This window comes from Trachinotus anak, unplaced genomic scaffold (genome assembly GCF_046630095.1).
Source record: "Trachinotus anak isolate AG129_WGS33_773 ecotype Australia unplaced genomic scaffold, CSIRO_AGI_Tana_v1 ptg000025l, whole genome shotgun sequence".
Lineage (NCBI taxonomy): Eukaryota > Metazoa > Chordata > Actinopteri > Carangiformes > Carangidae > Trachinotus > Trachinotus anak.
Genome location: NW_027273876.1, coordinates 18512835 through 18535105, shown reverse-complemented (window position 1 = coordinate 18535105; position 22271 = coordinate 18512835). Strand labels below are relative to the sequence as shown.

General features: G+C 42.1%; 1 protein-coding gene across 2 annotated transcripts; it reads left to right on the top strand.

Annotated features, from left to right (window-relative positions):
• Positions 1 to 307: 307 nt before the first annotated feature.
• Positions 308 to 21362, top strand: bms1 (BMS1 ribosome biogenesis factor). 2 transcript variants are annotated; one of them, XM_071462600.1, is made up of 23 exons: positions 308 to 463; positions 1090 to 1273; positions 1740 to 1930; positions 2559 to 2638; positions 2920 to 3108; positions 3261 to 3403; positions 3592 to 3713; positions 3988 to 4181; positions 4342 to 4484; positions 6403 to 6941; positions 10759 to 10860; positions 11358 to 11509; positions 11942 to 12023; positions 12342 to 12421; positions 13073 to 13255; positions 13373 to 13561; positions 14587 to 14767; positions 16139 to 16197; positions 16744 to 16866; positions 17313 to 17460; positions 19908 to 20083; positions 20524 to 20685; positions 20953 to 21362. In XM_071462600.1, exons 2-23 carry the CDS (start codon positions 1101 to 1103, stop codon positions 21178 to 21180), a joined length of 3639 nt encoding a protein of 1212 aa, XP_071318701.1. In that variant the 5' UTR covers positions 308 to 463; positions 1090 to 1100; the 3' UTR covers positions 21181 to 21362. The 2 variants fall into 2 exon arrangements, with proteins under 2 accessions (XP_071318701.1, XP_071318702.1); XM_071462601.1 differs by having other exon boundaries at positions 334 to 463; positions 1093 to 1273.
• The last annotated feature ends 909 nt before the right edge of the window (positions 21363 to 22271 follow it).

Here is a 22271-nt window from a genome sequence, read left to right as displayed (position 1 = left end):
GTTCTGTTCTGTTCTGTTCTGTTCTGTTCTGTTCTGTTCTGTTCTGTTTTGAACAATGAACCATTTGGTTCTTATTTCCTGTCAGTAACTTAAGGCTAAGTGTACCCTATGTATAAACTGAAAACATCCTTTCTTGGTTGGTGTGATTCTGTTGTGAACAGGAAACCTTACTTGATTTTCACAGCATTGACTTTGTCACTGTATTGCAATGCGTTATAAATAAAATTTATAAATAGATAAGATAAGATAAAACATGATCACTTTTTCATCACTCATTAAGGTGAGAGGCCACGTTCATCTCTCGCCACCTGCAGAGGGCGCGGAACCCTTTACAATTTTGTTTCCACCCGGTTTACTAAAAAGTGACACTTCCGTACACTTCCGGGCCGGAGGTTACAGTACACACGTGAGAAGTAAAGAAAACACTCAGACTGGGAGCAGACTACAGGCGCTTTATCTGCAGGTATGGAGACTAATCATTTGCGTTTATTGTGTAGTTGTTGTGGAGACGCGGCACGACGCTGGTGTGTGTCCGCACAGGGAGACTGCACACGTTGTAGCCTGGATCCCTGAGGGGTCTTACTCCGTGACAGATAGACATTGGCTCGTGTCCTCCTCTATTCGGCTGAGTAGGACAAAGTGAGACCTGAACAGTCCGGATCCAGGTCTTCTGTAGCAGGACTTTTATCTCACTTCTCAGCCCAGCAGTTACTCTATGTGTTGTACTTAAGAACGATGCGAGGACCTGTGTGTTTTTATTTTTCTATGGCTGCCAAAGGAGCTTCTACAAACTACGAACATTTCTAAAAACATATTTTCACTTTGTCATTTGTCTTTGCTTTGACTTTCTCATTGAAAGTAGATAGATGGGCAAGAATCGAGATTTTGTCCATTTACAGTAAAATCTACAATACAATAGTGTGTGAAATGAACTGAAGGGGTCTTAATACTTCCTGAAAGTAGCCAGATTTTCAGTGAGTGTGTCTTGCCCAGACTTGCTGCTGTATATATTCTTGGGCTTAGTTAAAGGAGTCGGGGTGGGGGCAGTTCATTTTGCCCCAAAATGATGTCTTGTCTGTTTTTGTTCAGCAGTGGTCAGGATGGACGGGAAGGTAAAGGAACAGAAACGACATCAGCAGAAGCACAGCGGCCCAAAGGCAGAGAGGAAGAAGCTGAAGAAGCAGGGAGGTTCAACAGAGGAGGATGAACGCAAACGCAATCCCAAAGCATTTGCATTTCAGTCTGCTGTCCGCATGGCCAAGACGTTCCACAGGTCAATACAAATGGCTTTCTTATGTTGTCTGTTGGACAGACTGAGACTTCAGGCCTGTGTAGCATTCAGGATGTAAAATTCACTAGGTCTGTTAGGGACACACATTTGACAAAAAAATAATTGCTGAATCTAATACCAGAATAATCAGTAACTGGGGTAAATTCAAGCGAAGTCCACAAACACAAATGTAAGTATCCCTGTTGAGGATATTATATAAATATAATATATTAATATTGACAATAATGTTGAAAAATGCCCTCTCTCACAATACAGAGGAAACTGTTAAAACCCCACTGATCTACCCCATACTTTACCAGGTTCTTCTCTGTTCTATGACCCATCCCTGCACCAAGTTTGGTGCAAATAAGTTCATAATTTTTGTGTAATCCTGCTGAATGACAAACAAACAAACAGCCAAAAACCCTCCCTGATGGAGGTAACTGACCCTATATATGTATTTCTTTAGGGCCCAGGACATAAAGACCAAAAAACATCACATTCCCCTTGTGGACCGGACTCCCCTGGAACCTCCTCCAGTTGTTATTGTAGTTGTTGGGCCCCCCAAGGTGGGAAAAAGCACCCTTATCCGGTGCCTGATCAAAAACTTCACCCGGCAGAAGTTGGGGGACATATGTGGACCTGTGACAATCGTCTCTGGTGAGTTTGGCCAATGATTTCTTTGTAGACATGTAACATGTGATCCACTTCCAACATTTCACTGAAATCTCTACAGTAAGTGTTGATGATTGTACAATTAGAAGTTATTTTACTGTTTTCCATTTAATAAAATTGCATTTTTGCTTCCCTTAGTTTGTGAATAGAATGTCCCCACTCATGATTTAAAAAAGTTTTGTTTTTAATTTTATTTTGCTCATTGTTGGACTGTTAATTTCTTTTTACCTGTTTACTTCCCTGTGCCACCTGACCACACAGTAAATGCTTGTTTTTAGAATATATGCCAACAGGTATGGGTTAGTGATGGCGTTAATGTTTGTCCACCACTTTCAAGACTGAAACATATAAGAACTTTTCTGCCTCAAGACAACAGTAGAGAAAGGCAGGAATAGGGGAAATGGAGATGGGGAAACCAATACTTTTGTTTGTTTTGGCACTATTAGTCTTTCAACCATCATGTTATATTAATTGTTTGCAGTGCTGAACTTGTGTCTGGAGTTGATAGGCTTAATCCGCATCATGTGAACTCATTTGGCAAAGGGCTTGTATGTCCCGCACATTCATTTAAGTCCTGCACTCCAGCTTCTAATAATTATGTGCCTTTTTTCAGGAAAGAAGCGTCGCCTCACTTTCATGGAGTGTAACAATGACATAAACACCATGATTGACCTTGCAAAAGTAGCTGACCTGGTAACTTTTTCACTTCATACTAAACAAGTACATTTAACAAATGTATCAAGGAGTTAACTTCAGTGAGATTTGAAACAGTCTCACATGATAAAACATATTTGTGCACTTTGTAATATGATAAACTTTAGAGTAAATGTAAATGATAGTAACTTCACTTAGTGACAGACTTGTTCATTAAATGGACCTTCAGCCTTCTGTAAACAGAATGAGTTGGCTTGAATAAACTCTTGACGGATGAATAAAGTGTCATTAATTAAATTCATTGTGTTTTCTCTCTCCAGGTTTTGATGTTGATTGATGCCAGCTTTGGCTTTGAGATGGAGACGTTTGAGTTTCTCAACATCTGTCAGGTGCACGGCTTTCCTCGTATCATGGGTGTGCTGACTCATCTGGATTCATTCAAGAACAACAAGACACTGAGGAAGACGAAGAAAAACCTCAAACATCGCTTCTGGACAGAGGTCTACCAGGTAAACACAACACATTCACATCCTTACTGCTGAAAAGCGGGCCCCTGTGCTCATACACAATCCTGTGCATTGAAACAATAACTCGCTGCCAATGACAGTACCATGGGAAACAGTTTTTACATGTGTATGCGTGTTGTGTTGGAACCTTTCAGGGGGCCAAGCTGTTCTATCTGTCTGGTATGGTGTATGGTGAATACCAGACTCAGGAAGTGAAGAACCTGGGCCGCTTCATCTCTGTCATGAAGTTTCGTCCCCTGGTGTGGCAGACCTCCCATCCTTATGTGTTGGTTGACCGGTGAGTATTGACCTGGAGCTACACACTCCTCACTCACATGAGTATATTGTCATTAAAATGATCCATTGGCTTCAGTTTGGCTGTAATGTCATAATAAAGTTATTTATTTTTTTTTTTTTGTTGGAGAACTTTTACTTATTACCCAGTTAACTGTTATATTCTCAATGCTGCTTTCTGCACTGACACAGTATGGAAGACTTGACTGATCCGGAGAAGGTGAGAACAGACCCCAAGTGTGACCGGACTGTGTCACTCTACGGCTACCTCAGAGGGACATATTTGAAAAACAAAGGCCAAGTCCATGTCCCAGGTACATAAGCATTGTGTTAGTTACCTTTCTTTGTGTTTAGAGATGTGTGTTTCTTGTGGAATCATTATGTGGCATTGTTGTGTGATTCTGTCACTGACTTTACAGTCACTATTAGCTCAGTCAGGTACAGAACATTAATCTTTTTTGTCCCTGACAAACGATGTAATTAAAAAACGCTTTCTGCTTCACACCATTGTGTTGAAAGCACAAATACTCATAAATAATTTCCTTGGAAAATGTGTGCGAGATATGTTGTGTGCTGTATTCTCTGCAGGTGTAGGAGACTTTCAGGTGGCAGATGTAAACTTCCTGCCTGACCCGTGTCCTCTGCCAGATGCTCAGAAGAAGAGAGCACTGAACGAGAAGGAACGCCTGCTCTACGCACCTATGGCTGGGGTTGGGGGGGTTGTGTACGACAAAGATGCTGTGTACATCGACCTTCCTGCCAACCACGTCAATCAGCAGCAGGTGTGTGTTTGCTTGGTATTGCAGTGAGTTTTACATCTGAATAATCAGAGTTATTAAAAACTTTTTTCTGTTTCTACAAATCACTGAGGGTGATTTGTGACTCCACTTAAATCAGAAGCGTTGTATGTGTGGGCAATGTATTCTTCTTCATCTGGTACAGGAAGAGGTGCGGCCCACCACAGAGCTGGTCCAGTCTCTTATCGACACACATGCCACCCTGGATGCAAAGATGGCTGCCAGTAAAGTGTCTCTGTTCAGCGGCTCAGCCTCACTGGACCCCACAGACATCGACCAGCAGAGTGGGTGAGGCACCACACACCTCCAGTCTCTCTCTCTCTCGCTTTCTTTTGCACAACTACAGATGTGACATCAATATTATCCAGATGTAAAGGAACATGGTTGTTTTCTAGAGACCCCCACAAAAATCATCATGAATCATTTTTATATTTTTTTTTCCAGTGAAAATAAAATGCAAAAATGACCATTCCAACTGAAATTGTGTCTCATATTGCAATTGCAATATCTGCCAAAATAATCAAAATCTGAGTTTTTTTGCATATCGTCAAAACGTATTCCAAATGTATTGTTGATGGGAACATACAAAAAAATGTTGAAATAAAACTTAAACAGTTTAGTAAGTTGCCGTGTTTTTTCCAGATGTTAAAGCCCGGTTTAATTTTTTTGCATCAACATGACCAGAAGGTTTTACCCCTGTGCACACAGACCAGAACAGCGTGTATCTGTTTTCGCCTGTATGCAGCCCTTTATTGTGCTCAGTTTAAGTATTATTATTAGTGGGTGTATAAATGAACAAATGCCAAGTGGCACCAGCAACAAGTGTGCCTATTTTTATTATTTGTATTTAAAAATAATAATACATAAAAATGTATGATAATTATTTGTGTGGAACTTTTGCAAAGAGCTTTCCAGTGCAGGGCACAGAAACAATTACAGTTAAAGTCAATGATGAGGGAAACAAACACAAGAGTAATCAGTAAAAGGTTCATCATCTGGACTCTAGAAAGACTAAACGGCCTGACCAAGCAGAGCTAAATGGTTGTTTTGGACAGTACTTTTGCTCATGTATATACCCCACTGTTTATACGTATACAAATATGTATATACAGTGCATCCGGAAAGTATTCACAGCGCTTCACTTTTTCCACATTTTGTTATATTGCAGCCTTATTCCAAAATGGATTAAATTTTTTTTTTACCTCAGAATTCTACACACATTACCCCATTATGACAAAGTGAAAAAAGTTTGCTTGAAACTTTTTTGAAAACTGCAAATTTATTAAAAATAAAAAACAAAAATATAACATGTACATAAGTATTCATAGTCTTTGCTCAATACTTTGTTGAAGCACCTTTGGCAGCAATTACCGGTACAGCCTCAAGTCTTTTTGAGTATGATGCTACAAGCTTGGCACACCTATTTTTGGGCAGTTTCTCCCATTCTTCTTTGCAGAACCTCTCAAGCTCCATCAGGTTGGATGGGGAGCATCGGTGCACAGCTGTTTTCAGATCTGTCCAGAGATGTCAATTGGGTTCAAGTCTGGGCCACTCAAGGACATTCACAGAGTTGTCCTGAAGCCACTCCTTTGTTATCTTGGCTGTGTGCTTAGGGTCATTGTCCTGTTGGAAGATGAACCTTTGCCCCAGTCCGAGGTCCAGAGTCCTCTGGAGCAGGTTATGATCAAGGATGTCTCTGTACATTGCTGCAGTCATCTTTCCCGCGAACCTGACTAAACACATCTGATTATTTTTGTTTTTTATTTTTAATATATTTGCAAAAATTTCACGCAAACTTTTTCCACTTTGTCATTATTGGGTATTGTGTGTAGAATTTTGAGGTAAAAAATGAATTTAATCTTTTTGGAATAAGGCTGTAACATAACAAAAGGTGGAAAAAGTGAAGCGCTGTGAATACTTTCCGGATGCACTGTATGGACTCTAAATATGTATAAAAGTATTCCACACTTGTGCTTTATCTTCTTAAAAATATACAGTATTTTATAGTTTAATATATAGTTTGTGTATCTAATGGATTGCAAAATGGGGAAAAAAACGTAATTTAATGATAAATATTTTTATTATTTGTCACTTATATATTCATGTATAATATGTGAGATGAACACAATGTTAACTGGCTGAAGAATAAGACAGACATGAGGAAACATGCTAGTGTCTGAATGTTCTAGTTTTGTTTGTGTGTTAGAGAGAAGGAGGGTCCTCAAGAGAAGCGGGTCTGGGATCCAAGCACGCAGAGAGAGAGGAGGGCGGTGGTCTTCACTGAGGAGGAGGAAGGTGATGACAGCAGTTCCAGTGATGATGATGAGGAGGGTGGCAGTGAGGACAGTGATCAGGAGGAGGAAGAGGATGAAGACGAGAATAACCTTTCCACATTTCTCAAAGAGGCAAGAGCCAAATGTGAAAGGACAGAGAAGAATGTATCAGGCAGTGCCCCCCCAGTGAAGAAACAGAAACTAGAGGAAAAGAAAGGAGAGCGGGAAGGGATCGCCGAGGTGCCGGCATTTGCTGACAGTGAAGACGACCTGGAGATTAGTGAGGACGAGAGGAAAGAAAAGGGGGAGGGTGGGAGAGCAGGAGACTCTGGACACTGGTCTGAGGAGGATGAGGAAGAGAGCGATGATGAAGAAGAGTCTGATGATGAATCAGCGGAAGAGGAGGAAGATGCAGCTGAGGCCGCAGTGAAGGAGCAAACGGCAAGCGAGAGTGAGGGGGAGGAAGAACAGGGTGAGTACAAGGCTGAATCTGTAATCGGGTTTTTATTTCAGTCCAGTTCATTTCTGAGGAGAAAGACACTAATGACATTTTATTTCTCTGCTGTTGTCTGTCCAGTCTGTGTAAAGCTGGTTTAAGCGTTGACACATAAGTCATAAAATTCGTAGAGCGGAGGTTCCTTAAGTCCAAACCAAGGTCAAGGTCTGACTCCAGCTGCAAATCAGCTGGACAAGACCAAGTTTTCATTATCGCATTATGAAGCCATATATTTTCTTGTGTTTAAGTGTTTATAGTGTGAAATTACCCATGTACCTCAGTGGCAGCCTCAGCTAATATTAAAGAGGGGAAATTAAATTTTTTGTTACCACAGTTTGTGATATTTATTTACACACATTTACCCGAGCCCATAGTAAATTTCTGTTGCCATGGCGCCGCGGATGGCTGCCTCGGTGTTTTGGTGCGCATTTTTTTGCCTTATTTTCTTTATAAATCCAGTTTTCTGCTTTGGTTTCCGGAGCTCTTTCACCAGAGAAGAGCTCATTAATATCAGAGAAACAACTCCAGTGGATTTTTTTCCTACTTTTCTCGACTCATCTGTGGGATTATTGGACATTTTGGTCAGAGGTGCACTGACCGTTGCTCTCGCAGTGAAACGCCGGAGGAGAGGAAAACGTGCTGGTGCGCTTGCGCGTCTCCGCCGGCGCGCACTCCGCACACCTCTCCCAGGTATCTTTCTCTCCAACGTGCGTTCACTGCCCAACAAACTGGATGAACTTCAGCTACTGGTGCAGAAGAACAGAGACTTTTCCTCATCTGCCGTCCTGTGCTTCACGGAGACGTGGCTGTGTGGATCGATTCCGAACTCTGCGCTGGAGCTGGCCGGCTTCCAGCTCTTCAGAGCGGATCGCGACACAGAGCTGTCCGGCAAAACCAAAGGTGGAGGAATCTGCTTTTATGCAAACAGTGGCTGGTGCAGAGACGTGACAGTGATCCTGCAGCACTGTTCTCCTGACCTGGAGACTTTCATCATAAACTGCAGGCCCTTCTACTCCCCCCGTGAGTTCACCTCAATCATCCTGGTCGGTGTTTACATCCCACCACAGGCCAACGTGCAGGAGGCACAGCGGGCGCTCGCAGACCAGATACTGTGTGTGGAGCGGACCAACCCGGACTCCGTAGTTATTGTCCTTGGTGACTTTAACAAAGGTGACCTCAGTCATGAACTGCCCAAATACAGACAGTTTGTTAATTGCCCGACCAGAGAGGGGAACACTCTGGACCACTGTTACACCACAATCAGTGGTGCTTATCACGCCGTCCCCCGGGCTGCACTGGGCCACTCTGACCATGTCATGGTCCACCTGATTCCCACATACAGGCAGAAACTAAAACTGTGTAAACCTGTTGCGAGGACATCAAAGCAGTGGAGCAGTGAAGCCATAGAGGATCTGCGGGCATGTTTGGACTGCACTGACTGGGAGGTGTTCAGGACTGCTTCCAACAGTCTGGATGAGTTCACAGAGGCTGTGACGTCATACATCAGCTTCTGTGAGGACTGCTGTATCCCATCACGCACCAGGGTGAGTTATAACAATGACAAACCCTGGTTCACAGCTAAGCTCAGTCAGCTCAGGAGGCAAAAGGAGGAAGCTTTCAGGAGTGGGGACAGGGACAAGTTTAAAGAGTCCAAGTACAGGTTTAGCAAAGCGGTGAGAGAAGCTAAACGACTGTACTCTGAGAAACTTCAGCTCCAGTTCTCAGCCAATGACTCTGCTTCTGTCTGGAAAGGGCTCAGACAGATCACTAACTACAAACCTAAACCCCCCCACTCCATTAATGACTTCCGTCTGGCCAACGATCTGAATGAGTTCTACTGCCGCTTTGAAAGACAGTGGGACAAGCCTGACACTAACCTCCACATCAGAGCCACATCAGAACCCTCCTCCTCCCCTACCAAAGGAACGTCTCTCTCTATCCTGGAGAGAGATGTCAACAGGCTTTTTAAGAAGCAGAACCCCCGCAAAGCAGCCGGTCCTGACTCTGTCTCTCCATCATCCCTGAAGCACTGTGCTGATCAGCTGTCTCCAGTGTTCACAGACATCTTCAACACCTCACTGGAGATCTGCCACGTGCCAGCCTGCTTCAAATCCTCCACCATCATCCCTGTCCCCAAAAAACCAAGGCCCACAGGACTAAATGACTATAGACCCATTGCCCTGACCTCTGTGGTCATGAAATCATTTGAGCGTCTTGTCCTGTCCCATCTCAAATCCATCACTGACCCACTCCTGGACCCCCTGCAGTTCGCCTACAGAGCCAACAGGTCTGTAGACGACGCCGTCAACATGGCTCTCCACTTCATCCTCCAGCACCTGGACTCCTCAGGGACCTATGCCAGGATCCTGTTTGTGGACTTTAGCTCTGCCTTCAACACCATCATCCCGGCTCTGCTGCAGGACAAGCTCTCCCAGCTGAGCGTGCCTGACTCCACCTGCAGGTGGATCACCGACTTCCTGTCTGACAGGAGGCAGCACGTGAAGCTAGGAAAGCACGTGTCTGACTCCCAGACCATCAGCACTGGATCCCCGCAAGGCTGCGTTCTTTCTCCTCTGCTCTTCTCCCTGTACACCAACACCTGCACCTCCAGCCATCAGTCTGTCAAGCTCCTGAAGTTTGCAGACGACACCACTCTCATTGGACTCATCTCTGATGGCGATGAGTCTGCCTACAGGTGGGAGACTGAGCGTCTGGTGACCTGGTGCAGGCAGAACAACCTAGAGCTAAACGCTCTGAAGACAGTGGAAATGATAGTGGACTTCAGGAAGAGCCCAGCCCCACCCACCCCCATCTCCCTGTGTGACTCCCCCGTGGCTACCGTGGAGCATTTTCGATTCTTGGGAACCACCATCACACAGGATCTCAAATGGGAGCTAAACATCAGCTCCCTCATCAAAAAAGCTCAGCAGAGGATGTATTTCCTGAGGCAATTGAAGAAGTTCAACCTGCCAAGGACTATGATGGTGAACTTCTACACCTCCATCATTGAGTCCATCCTCACCTCCTCCATCACCATCTGGTACGCTGCTGCCACGGAGAGGGACAATAACAGACTGCAGCGTATCATCCACTCTGCTGAGAAGGTGATTGGCTGCAATCTTCCGTCCCTCCAGGACCTGTACACCTCAAGGACTCTGAGGCGTGCAGGGAAGATTGTAGCTGACTCCTCCCACCCTGGACACAAACTCTTTGAGACACTCCCCTCTGGCAGGAGGCTGCGGTCCTTCAGGACCAAAACCTCTCGCCACAAAAATAGCTTCTTCCCATCTGCTATTAGCCTCATCAACAAGGCTAGAGAGCCCCACTGTTGCTGATCAATTGCACCAATCACCAGAAAAAATTCCTTGTATGTGAAAGCATACTTGGCAATAAAACTGATTCTGATTCTGATTCTGATTCTGATTCTGATTCTGAAATAACTGAGAAGAACAAAATGTAAATTCAAGTTTTTATTGTGTTTGTTCATATGTGAGTTATACAAAAAGAGGTGAGCTCTTGTTTCATGTATGAGTTCAGGCCACAGCTGCAACTAAATGTTTGTTGGAGCTAAGAAAATGTTTTGCACTTGTTGAGCCATTTTATGTGAAACAATGCACAGTTGAATTGAGACGTGGAGTCAGATAGTGTAGCTTTTGTGTTGTGGGTTCAGAAGTTTTTAAACACCTTAGCCACAGATGAGTGACTATAATCAGCTGAGAATTTGCATGAGAAGTTTTCATTTCCTTGTAGTTGTGACCCTGATCAAGAATCATGTTGCTGTTTTCATCCTCAGGCACTCTGCGGTGGAAGGAGGGTCTGCAGCGGAAAGCATCAGAGGCGTTTCTACGGCAACAAGAAGCTGCCCCCAATCTGAGAAAACTGGTTTATGGTTCAGGTAACCAATGTCCCGTTGTTCTTTTACACAGGATTCAGAGACATATTTACATATTTATACACATATAAATATTAATGTGAAATAAGGATAGTTTGAAGACTGTCATCTTTTATGAATTACATAAAAAAATTATGCACAACAAGGTGTTTGAGGAAATAATGGAGGAGAAGGCAAAGAAGCCCACAGCTTGAGCAGAGTGGTGTTTCCCCCTCTGAGGTCTGAGCTGTTGATTCTTCTTTGTGGTCGTTTTGGAGGATGTAGTTTGTGGTGTTATTAAATTGTATATAGACAGGCTTTTTCACTGTTTTCTCCACCCCATTTATATCAGGGAGGGTCGGTTAAATAACATAAACGAATCTCTGTGTAATGCAGTACTGTTCAACAGCAGCACAAGGTACAGCTTCCAAAATGATCACACAGTTGAGTAAGTTCTCATTATTTTAGCTGCCATAAACTGCCCACTGAGTGTAAGTTTTAGTTTTGGTCTTGTTTTTCAGTTGTAGAGGTAGATGATTCTGAGGATGAGGAGGAGGAGCTGGGGGGGCTGTTTCGAGTCAGCCGCCCTCAGAAGAGCAAAAGGTTCAAGGCAAACGCTGTGGACTGCTCCCGCTTCAACCCTGACACCTCCCACAACTGGGACCTGGAGGAGGTAGGATCATTTCTAATACTGCTCGGAAACTGTTAAAATGGGGAATGTTCCTTATTAGGGCTGATCAATTTATTGAAATATTATCAAAATTGTAATATGGTCAAGTGCAATATCTCAACCACAGAAGCTGCAATTTTTTTGATAGACACAAATCATATTCTCCAGATTTAAAGGAACATGCTTTTTTTCTAGAGACCCCCACAAAAATCACATCATCATCATTTTTATTTTTTTTTTCAGTCAAAATGAAATGCAAAAATGACCATTCCAACTGAAATTGTGTCTCATATCGCAATTGCAATATCTGCCAAAATAATCCCAATCTGAGTTTTTTTGCATATCGTTAACTCTTATTCCTAATGTATTGCTGATATGAGAACATACAAAAAAATGTTAAAATAAAACTATAGTAAGTTGCCATGTTTTTTCCAGATGTTGAACTCCATCAGGGACTGCTTTGTGACAGGGAAGTGGGAGGAAGACCAAGATGCAGCCACACTACTGAAGGAGGATGGTAAAAAGAAATGAGGAGGGGGGGGCATCCCACTCATCTAAACTGTGGATTTATGTTTGAACAGGTTAAAAACAGTTATAATGGGTGAATTATTGTGCCCAGCGTGGAGCTCTCAGTTCTTGATGCATTTAAGGATCTACTCTATATTTAGTATTGTCTGAGTGATTTGGGTGTGGACACTCAGTTCAGAGTGAAACTGGTGTAGCTCATAAAGTCATTTTTTGGGGGAACCACAATTTTATCTCTGACTGCTAAAGCACGCGAACATGCTTCAGAGGAAAAAACTTATTGTGCTGTATTTTATTTTATTTTTTCTAGAGGAGCTTTATGGTGACTTTGAGGATTTGGAAACAGGTGAAGTCCACAAGGGCCAGACTGGGCAGCAGGATCAGGCTGAGGTATGACGATGAATGAAGATTATTTTCCACTCACTAACACTGACTGATTTACTTCAGTTTGCTTAATTTTGTGTGGACAAAATGGGTGTGTTGTTGCAATGAACTTTCTTAAATATGAAGATTTTTTTTTTCAGTACTTCTCTACTACTGCAGCACTTACAGAGTAAATTTTACATGCTGCAAGTGAGGGACAGGTATCTGACTGCTCCCCTGTGGTTTACATGGCTATGCCAGTGATTTTAAATGAAACTGTGACGAAAAGGATTTTCAGCTTTAATGTGTGTAGAGAGTGTTTACATCCATATTGGATTATGGATGTAAACACCCTCAAACAGAGACTCAGCACTTAAGTCAGATAGTTTACTGTTTTATTGCAAATTCAATGTTCAGATGTAACAAATTGTCCAAGTACCTCACAGACGTCACTGTATTTGGACAAATGAAGGACAAATGAACTTTCTCTACTCTGAGTCAGCTCCTTTGAAACACTCATATTGATTCACAAGTAGAGATGATTTTTCAAAGAAAGTCTACAAGAAACGTTGTGTTCAAAATGCAAATACAAATACATCACAGATACTGTCAACTAATTAATGCTTTTAGGTTCCTCAGTTTGATGGTATTTTGTCTTGTGCATCTTGTGTCCAACAGGATAGTGAGGAGGATGATGATGAAGCTGAGGAGAGTCTGGTGAAGGTGGATGATGAGGAGGTCCAGAAGAACAAGCGCCTGGAGAAGAAACGCAGACTGAAGGAGCGATTTGATGCAGAATATGACGATGGAGACGCAACTTACTTTGATGACCTAAAGGAGGAGATGCAGAAGCAGGCTGAGGTAGACTGTTCCACAATATGATAAACCTTACATTGAAATACATTTTAGGATTTGTTACTTACTGTGATCTTAATTCTTTTTTTTATTTGTAATCCTGTCCTGTCTTTATGTCCTCAGCTGAACAGGGCGGAGTTTGAGGATGTTGATGATGAGACCAGAGTGCAGTATGAAGGCTTCCGGCCAGGAATGTACGTCAGATTAGAAATCTCCTCGGTCCCCTGTGAATTTGTCACCAACTTCGATCCCCATTATCCCGTCATCCTTGGAGGTCTGGGCTCCAGTGAAGGCAACATAGGATACCTGCAGGTATGTGCAGTGGTTTGAACATGACTAATAGTACTACAGAGCATCTTAACATCTTTCAGTTCATCGGTTTGGCTTTATGCAGCAGGCGGCTGCGTTCAGAGAAACAGCTGTAAAAAAACAAAAAAAAAAACAAAAACAAAAAACTGTCTACTACCTGCTTGGAAGCAAACAGCAATCAGACACAGTTAGAGACCAGCTGGTGAACATAGTGGAACATTTAGCAGCATGAACTCCACATGAATGATCATGTTTCTCTGTAACAGCTGGACAGAGAAGATAGATAAAAAAGGACATATGAATCTTTGTCTGTATTTTTAGTTAACATGTATAAATGACCTAGTTTTAAATATGAAGTTCACATTTGTGAAGTCATACATCATACATCACATTGTACATTGTATCATATGTACATTGAAAGCGTTACTAGTTGCTGTAATTGTTCGCCCTCTCCATATTGGCCCTAAAGAGATGCCTTCCTAAAATTTTCAGTGTAAGTGACAGAGGACAACATCCACAGCCCTTGTTTAGTGTGAAAATGCATGTTAAAGTTCAGCAGACGTTAATATGAGGCTCCAGCTGTCTGTGTTAGACAAATCAAGTGACAATCTTTCAAAGTTACAGTGTTTCAGTGAGAAATTCACTGTGTTTCACTTTTGGAGCCATAGCAGAGGGACAGTAATGTGCATAGGGATTTCATATTAAAAACACTGTAACTGTGGTCGATAGCCCCCTGATTTGTCGACAGACGGCCAAAGCCTCGAAACTTCACAATTCATTTTTACACAAAATATCAACTGTGAATTTTGTCCCTCAGTATCTCCACTGAAATAACTTAAAGAGGTCGTTTCTTTGTACCCCACTGTATTCTGACAGATGTCTCTGATAATCTTAACACCATGTGAACCAAACTCTCTTAGGTGTTAGTATGAGACAGTTGGTTTTTACAAATAACACAAAATGTCCTCAAAGATTCTCTTCGTAATGTTTCAAAGTAGTAAACATATCTATCTACGTGTGTCTCTCAGATGCGACTAAAGAAACATCGCTGGTATGAGCGCATCCTGAAGACACGGGACCCCCTGATCCTGTCCTTAGGCTGGAGGCGCTTCCAGACCATCCCCCTCTACCACATCGAGGATCACAACGGACGCCACCGCCTGCTCAAATACACACCAGAGCACATGCACTGCGGAGCCTCCATCTGGGGTGAGACACACTTAAAGCGCTGCTGACTGCTGGTGTATGAATGGCTGTTTTCACATGTACATAATGAGACTATGATGTTATTTTGGCATTGGCAGAGGGCCAAAAACAGAGCCCTGGGCTACTCCATGTTTCACATCAGAAAATATTCACATACTATTATTATTATTATAAGAAACACCCTATGTTCTTCCAGATAGTAAAGCACAGATGTGGAAAATTAAATCTTAAGTATTAGTAAGTGGCAAAAAAGTTTTACTGAGGGGCGGCCCGATGGCAGAGTGGTTAGGGTGCGTACCACATGAGCGGATGCTCTCAGCAGGCAAGCGCCGGTTTGACTCCCAACTGGCCCGACTCCCAACCGGCCCGACTCTTTCCTGCGTGTCATTCCCCCTCTCTCTCTGCCCCTTTCCTGTCACTCTCTACTGTCTTGTTAATAAAGGCAAAAAATGCCCAAAAAAATATCTAAAAAAAAAAAAAAAAAAAGAAAAGTTTTACTGAGAGGATCATGGGCCTTATTTGGGTAAAGAAAAAAACCCCACCTATAATGAATCTCATCAGAATGAGCAACAAGATCTGAGAATGATTCTCCAAATTCTTCTAAAATTTGTGGATCTGGGCCAGGTGATCTGTGGAGTATCACAAGGTGGAGCGATGGAAGATGAAATGGTGGCAGGTAGTCCTGTTTGGATGTAAATAAACTGTATAATGGACAAATTTAGAAAGACTCAGAAAGAAAAGTGGCACTGCTGCAACTGCCCTGTTTGAGCTCATGCGGCGTGTATTAAAAGATGTCCTTGTTCAGAGGTGCAAAGAATGGGAGGAGGGACTGGAGGCCTGTTTTATTGCCACAGACTGACCACTGCAGCAGAAGAAGCTGTGCCTGCAACATCTGCGAAAAACCAAGTAGAATCTGCATCACTGTTAAATCAGACACACACAGTGTGAGAGAGACTGCAGCAAAGAGAAACACTGAGACGACTGGGGTCTTTAGTAAGCGGTTAGATTATGAAAACACTTGAAGAAATTATAGGAAATTAAAAGATCCATATAATGTCACTTGTGAGTGGCTCCTAATTTTCACGATTTTCACTTGTGTTTCCCATACCTGCAAATCAGATGAACTGCGACTGAGCTCATTTATGCAGTGTTAGAGGTATGGTACGGTAACTGTTTTTACAGTGTTAATAAGTAATTTAAGACCTGTGATTCATTACAATTGGCTCTGTAAAACAAATGGAGTAATTTCTTACTCTGTACTTGTTTTTTGTTTCAGCACTGTTGAAGTCTTTGAAGAACTGTGTCAGAGTCCTGGCTGAAATGACCACCTCTTTGATAATAACCGTTATTCTGTCTCTTTTTGTCTCATTGAAGGTCCCATCACACCACAGGGCACTGGGTTCATAGCTGTGCAGTCAGTAGCAGGAACTAAAGTGAGTGTTATTCTGTCGAGTTGCTGTAGTTTAAATTGGCGTCGTCACTTCAGTTAAACTGTTATAGATGAAGAAACTGAGAATAACATTATGTGGGAACATTAACTGTGGTTCGGGAGGTAGTCGTCCACTGATCAGACGGTTGATGGTTTGATCCCCGGCTGTCCTTGGTCAAGATACTGAGGCCCAAATTGCCTCTGATGGCTATTCCATCAGTGTATGAGTTTGTGTGAATGCTAGAAATGCTATGTCTTTAGAAAATAATGCTGTATGAATGTGTGTGTGAGTGGGTGAATGTGGCTTCCACTGTAAAGCGCTTTGAGTGGTTGATAAGACTAGAAAAGCGCTACATAGGTGCAGTGAGTCCATTTAACATTGCTATCTTCACTGTTACCTGATAGTTACAGTTTTTAAGTGGCATCACTTTCTTTTTGATATCAAATTTAAATTTTCATGTGACTAAAATTCTAAAAAATCTAAATTATTCTCCTGGTATTGATTATTGATTTATTTAGTTTACCTTGAATTCCTGTTTTCTCTCTGCAGGCTAATTTCCGTATTGCAGCCACAGGTGTGATCCTGGATCTGGATAAATCAGTGACCATAGTGAAGAAACTCAAACTCATTGGGTACCCCTACAAGATCTTTAAGAACACAAGCTTCGTTAAGGTAGGAAAGCTGCAGCATGTGGGTACAAATCAGTGAGTTTAACTATTGAAAGATGTTTGGGTGGGATGTGATAAACCCAGATTACAGAGAGGTCATTTGCTTCAGAAACATTCTTTTGTTTTGGCTGTCATTGCTTTTTTATGCCCTGGAGTGACTCTGACTGATCTGCAGCACAATCAAGATCTTGCTTTTTTTTTTACCTTAAAACAGAGGAAATTGTCTTGGGTTTAAAGAACTTTTATATAAACACAGACCTATCACAATAAAGGCATTCTTGATATATAAAGCACTCTTGCAGAATAACCAAACACACGATTCACCTTTATGTGTTGCTGTGGGGGGCAATTTGAAGGCAGTGAGGCATCACAGTATGAAGAGGCAGAATAAATAGTACTGTTAACACATACCTTCATTGATACAATTCATATCTCTCCCTCTCCTCACAGGGCATGTTCAACACAGTGCTGGAGGTAGCTAAATTTGAAGGTGCTTCTGTACGAACAGTGTCAGGGGTCAGAGGTCAGATCAAGAAGGCCTTGTCTACACCACCAGGAGCTTACAGAGCCACATTTGAGGATCGCCTGCTCATGAGTGGTGAGTGTGGCCTGTTTGACTTGTATTGTTATTTTGCATAGTTCATAATAGGTTCCTGCTGATTTTTAAAGCTTATTTTAAATCCTGTTGGTGATCTTACAGTTTACAAATATATCAAATCTATCTGCTGTATTTTGGTGAAATGTGAGTCAAGATATGTAGACTCTCTTCCATTTGATGGAATGTTGCAGAAAATGAAAAACATGTCTGAATATTATACTCGGTGTAAAAATTGTGTAACTTAGAGCAGTGGTCCCCAAACTAAGGCCCATGGGCCGGATACGGCCCGCCTCCACATTTGGCCCGGCCCCCTGAACAATACCAGAGACGCATTATGATTTTCTTTCAGTCTGGCCACGCGAATCCTAGACTAGCCCCTGTCAAATAGAACGGAATAATGGCGAAAAGGTTTGGTAAGAGAAAAATTGATTCAGAATGCAGGGTATTTAACCTGCAGTGGTCAAACGATTATTTTTTTGTTCAATGCAAAGAAAAGGCTGTTTGTCTCATCTGTCAAGAGGTGGTGGCGGTATTCAAAGAATACAATCTGCGCCGACACTATGAATCCCGTCACAAAGAGTATGATAACTTGCAAGGCCAAATGCGAGCAGACAAACACTCAAAGCTAAAAAGTGGACTGTTAGCTCAGCAGAATACATTTGTACGCCAAGCTCAGCTGAATCAGAACCAGATTCTGCTCTGACAACTAAGCTAAACTTTTACCTGTTAAGATTGTGCACGGCACAACAGAAAGTTAATGTTCAATGGACTTTTTTTCTGTGAAGAACCCAAAGAGGGTTATTTGGTTATTATTTATTTCACAAATAGTGTTATTTATTTCATTAATAGTGTTATTATTTATTTCCTGACTTTTTTTCTGTGAAGATCCCGGAAAGGGTTATTAATATTTGGTTATGTGTGGCTTTCTGGAAAACAATAAATGTTTACGTTTAGGCACCCCTGCGATCGTCACACTTTTTCTGTTACAAACTGACCCCGGCCCCCATCAGAGAAGGGAAAAGTTATGTGGCCCTCACAGGAAAAAGTTTGGGGACCCCTGACTTAGAGGCTTTAGTAGGAGAACACATCGGCTACTGCCATAACAGAGCTAAAGCATTTTGCAGTTTTTGTAGCTCATTTCTCACGACATGGTGGTGCTGTCACCTACCATTACTGAGCAGGTGAGGCAGTGAAATATGAGGAAGCTGCTATGTTCCATCATGTTTACAGCAATCACACTATTGTTATCCTCGCTGGTTGTAACAATACTTACAATACTTACAATCAGTTATTTCTTTGTGAGCTCCACAGCAGATGATAGACTGATCAAGGTTTGTGACACCATACACATAGGAATGCTGATGACAGTTGCCAAAACAGACTCAAACAAAAATGTTTCAGTATATAATTTTACTACAGGAACTACAGGCGTGAAAGCAGCCTGTAATTTTAGCATGTGGGTAAGAAAAAATCAGCAGTCTGCATGCATGTGGTAAATTAGATGTAGAGTTCAGTTTATTCAGACAAGTTAAAAAGAGAAAACCAAAACGTGTAAGATTTAATTATTTTAAATGACGGCCATTAAAAGTTTGCAGTTGTTCAGCTTATACTGTAAAATTGTGTGCAAAACCATTGACTTCTGACCTCTCACTGATGAGTGATACCAAGATCACTTCATAAGGTGTGATGGTAGAGGTGGGAAACATTCCCCATGTTTACAGTTTGCAAGCATTCATGTTGCCAGATTCAATAACAGAACACTGTTATTATTAATTACTGCTGAATCTCATCTTTACCATGGTTGTCTCTATTTCAAGATCACTATGCATTGGTGTGAAAAGTAAGTAAGTTAGACAATGATTTAGAGTTGCACGATACCCACGGTACCCACGCTACCCCACGGTGCCAAATCGTAACGGTTCCTGCTATACTAGAAATTCTACACGACGGTACTACCGTGGATTACTATGCTACCGGTGCCAGTTTCCGCTACATAGCGGCCGCCTCTACTCTCCTCCCGGCTTCTCACTGCATGCTACTCCCCTGTAAACAAACCCACATGGCAACTACTGCAACCGAACCACACAGCTGCTGAATGATTGGCTGTTATATATATATATAGATATAGGCTGTTTCCGCACACTGGGTCCGCCAGTCTGTTAGCTGATTGGCTGTACGTGTGTTTCTGCCGGCTAGAAGGAACTCGATGAAGACAGCTCCGCTTCGTTAAAACAATCGCTTCAAAACAAAAAACAACAACAAGCTGTTAAAAAATAATTATAATACTAAAAAAAAGGCCGCAGTACCGCGATAATACCCGGAACTGTGATACTTTGTCTGGTATAGTATCGTGGTTACTCATTTTGGTATCGTGACAACTCTACAATGATTGCTATGTATTGATGTGTTTTGGTGTGTTTGTGTGTATGTGTGACTGTGTTGTACAGATATCGTGTTCCTGCGCTCCTGGTGTCCAGTGTCTGTTCCTCAACTCTACAACCCTGTCACCTCTCTGCTACTGCCTGTTGGTCAAAAGGACAGCTGGGAGGGCATGAGGACCCTGGGGCAGCTCAAACATGACTTGGGCATCCGCAACAATCCCAACACTGACTCCCTGTACAAGGTAGACACAGTCTGGTGGATCTGTTAACATCTGATGTGATGAATGACTCAGGAATTAAGAGTAATGTAACAAACATAGAGTACAGTGCCTTCCAAAACTCCAGCCCCCCGTTGTGGGGATTTGCTGTCTATGACAGTAAACTAAATATTTCTGAGTTTTGGACAAGACTTTTGAAATTGTTACCTTGGAGATTTTTCACTATATTCTGGTATTTTATGAACAAAATGATGTACTAAAGAAGGTATAGGTATCATAAACAATCAATAGTAAGAGGCCTAACCAGATTTCATTGTGTATTTGTCTCATGTGTATTGAGTGCCAGCTGGCTTGACAGTAAAAGCTGTTGCTGAATTGTCCCATAGTTTTAACAAATACCTCTATATCTTTAACAAAGCCTTAAACCTGACTCAACATGTGAATATTTGTCGTTGTCCCTTCAGCCAGTTGCCCGAGCCCAAAGGCACTTCAACCCCCTTCACATCCCCAAGGAGCTGCAGAAAGCCTTGCCCTTCAAGAGCAAACCCAAACAGCAGCAACCCAAAGGAAAGACGCCCAGAGACCTGCAGCGGCCCAGTGTGATCAGAGAGCCCCATGAGAGAAAGGTGTGCAAAACCTCACTCTACAGTCTTAGCACTGTAGCTTAGGAATTAGCATCAGCCTTGGTTGTGTGTTAATCTATCATGGAACACTGATCTGACCATACACACAGCAAGCAAAATATTAACTGATAGAAATGATGGTCAAAACTATGAAAAAAGAGCCGTCTTGTTGTGGATTTTTTTGAACTACAAGATGACCCTGTAGTGTTGCCTGCAGTAAAACATGACTTCATGACTTTAAATGTTGTTTTTCTTGTCCTGTTCCTTTAGGTGGCGGCTCTGCTCCACGCTCTGAGCACAGTTCATAACCACAAGAGGAAGAAAGCCCATACGGTGCAGCATGCCAAACACAAGGAGTTCCTGCAGCAGAAGGAGAAACAGGAGGAGGCCAAGCTGAAGAGACAGAGGGAGGCACGTAAAAAACTGTACCGTGTCATGGGCCAGAAAGACCAGAAGAAACACAAGTCCAGCCTGAAGGGGGCGCCACAGGACGATTGACTCTGGATTTAGACTAAAAAAGAGGCAAACCTTTGTCTCTGTCTTTTTGAACTCTTAGCATGTTTTTCATAACTCTGGCAGATTCATTTTTATTATATTTTTCTTTATGTATTGAAATGAAGATTAGCTGTAAAGAAAAATGTGTCTGACTTATTTCAATAAAACATCATGATAATGCCCAAGCCTGTGACGTCAGTCCAGCAAATTGAAGTTTTAAGCTGCAAATCACAGTGTCAGTGATTGTGTTGGAGCTGTCAGAGAGTTCTTTCTCTCCATTTTGTCATTCTCTCTCTCTCTCTCTCTCTCTCTCTCTCTCTCTCTCTCTCTCTCTCTCTCTCTCTCTCTCTCTCTCTCTCTCTCTCTCTCTCTCTCTCTCTCTCTCTCTCTCTCTCTCTCTCTCTCTCTCTAATTCCACTTAGAAATACAGTTATGAACTTTACACAGTCACATCAAGGTTTAGCCATTTTCAAATCTGAAGTGTTCTCTTTGGTCAGATTTCCCCTCCAGCATCAGAAGTTCTCACAGAATTCATAGCCTGTCTATGATGAACATCTTAGAAGACATATTCAGTTTAGTGTTAGTCTCCACATTGGTTTACATATTACATGTACCGGTACATGTGTAATTTGTCTTAGAACAACTGGGTTATTTAGAGAGATTTGTCTGTCTGTTGAGACTGCCCTCCTTTCAACTAATTTAAGCACCTGAATATTCAAGTGTGAGGGATGCCCTCCTCCTAATGATGGGTAATTTCATCACATCATGATGATATTATCAGCCATATCACTAATCACAGAGAGTCTCATTGGATTCATTTGTGATATTTTTAAATACAGTACTTGGGATAATGATGAATTCCTTAATCTTGTAACCTTGTCACTTTTCTTTAAGTGAAACTTTTCATGTCCTAAGAATTCAAGGATAAATAAGGCAGCCCATCTCTGCCAAGAAATACAGTAATAAGGCAATTTACCATAGTCATCATGAATATATAATCATTTTGAAATTAAATGTCAAAAGGCTCTTTTACTGTACCATAGTTTTGACTTGTTTTCATAATGTTGTAGTGTACTTACTGTCATGGAGCATGA

Excerpts from the sequence above, each read along its gene's own strand:
- bms1 (XM_071462600.1), top strand. The coding sequence starts at position 1,101 with ATGGACGGGAAGGTAAAGGAACAGAAACGACATCAGCAGAAGCACAGC. Across the intron at positions 4,182-4,341 it reads ACCACGTCAATCAGCAGCAG|GAAGAGGTGCGGCCCACCAC; the intron begins GTGTGTGTTTGC and ends CATCTGGTACAG. Across the intron at positions 20,084-20,523 it reads ACACTGACTCCCTGTACAAG|CCAGTTGCCCGAGCCCAAAG; the intron begins GTAGACACAGTC and ends TTGTCCCTTCAG.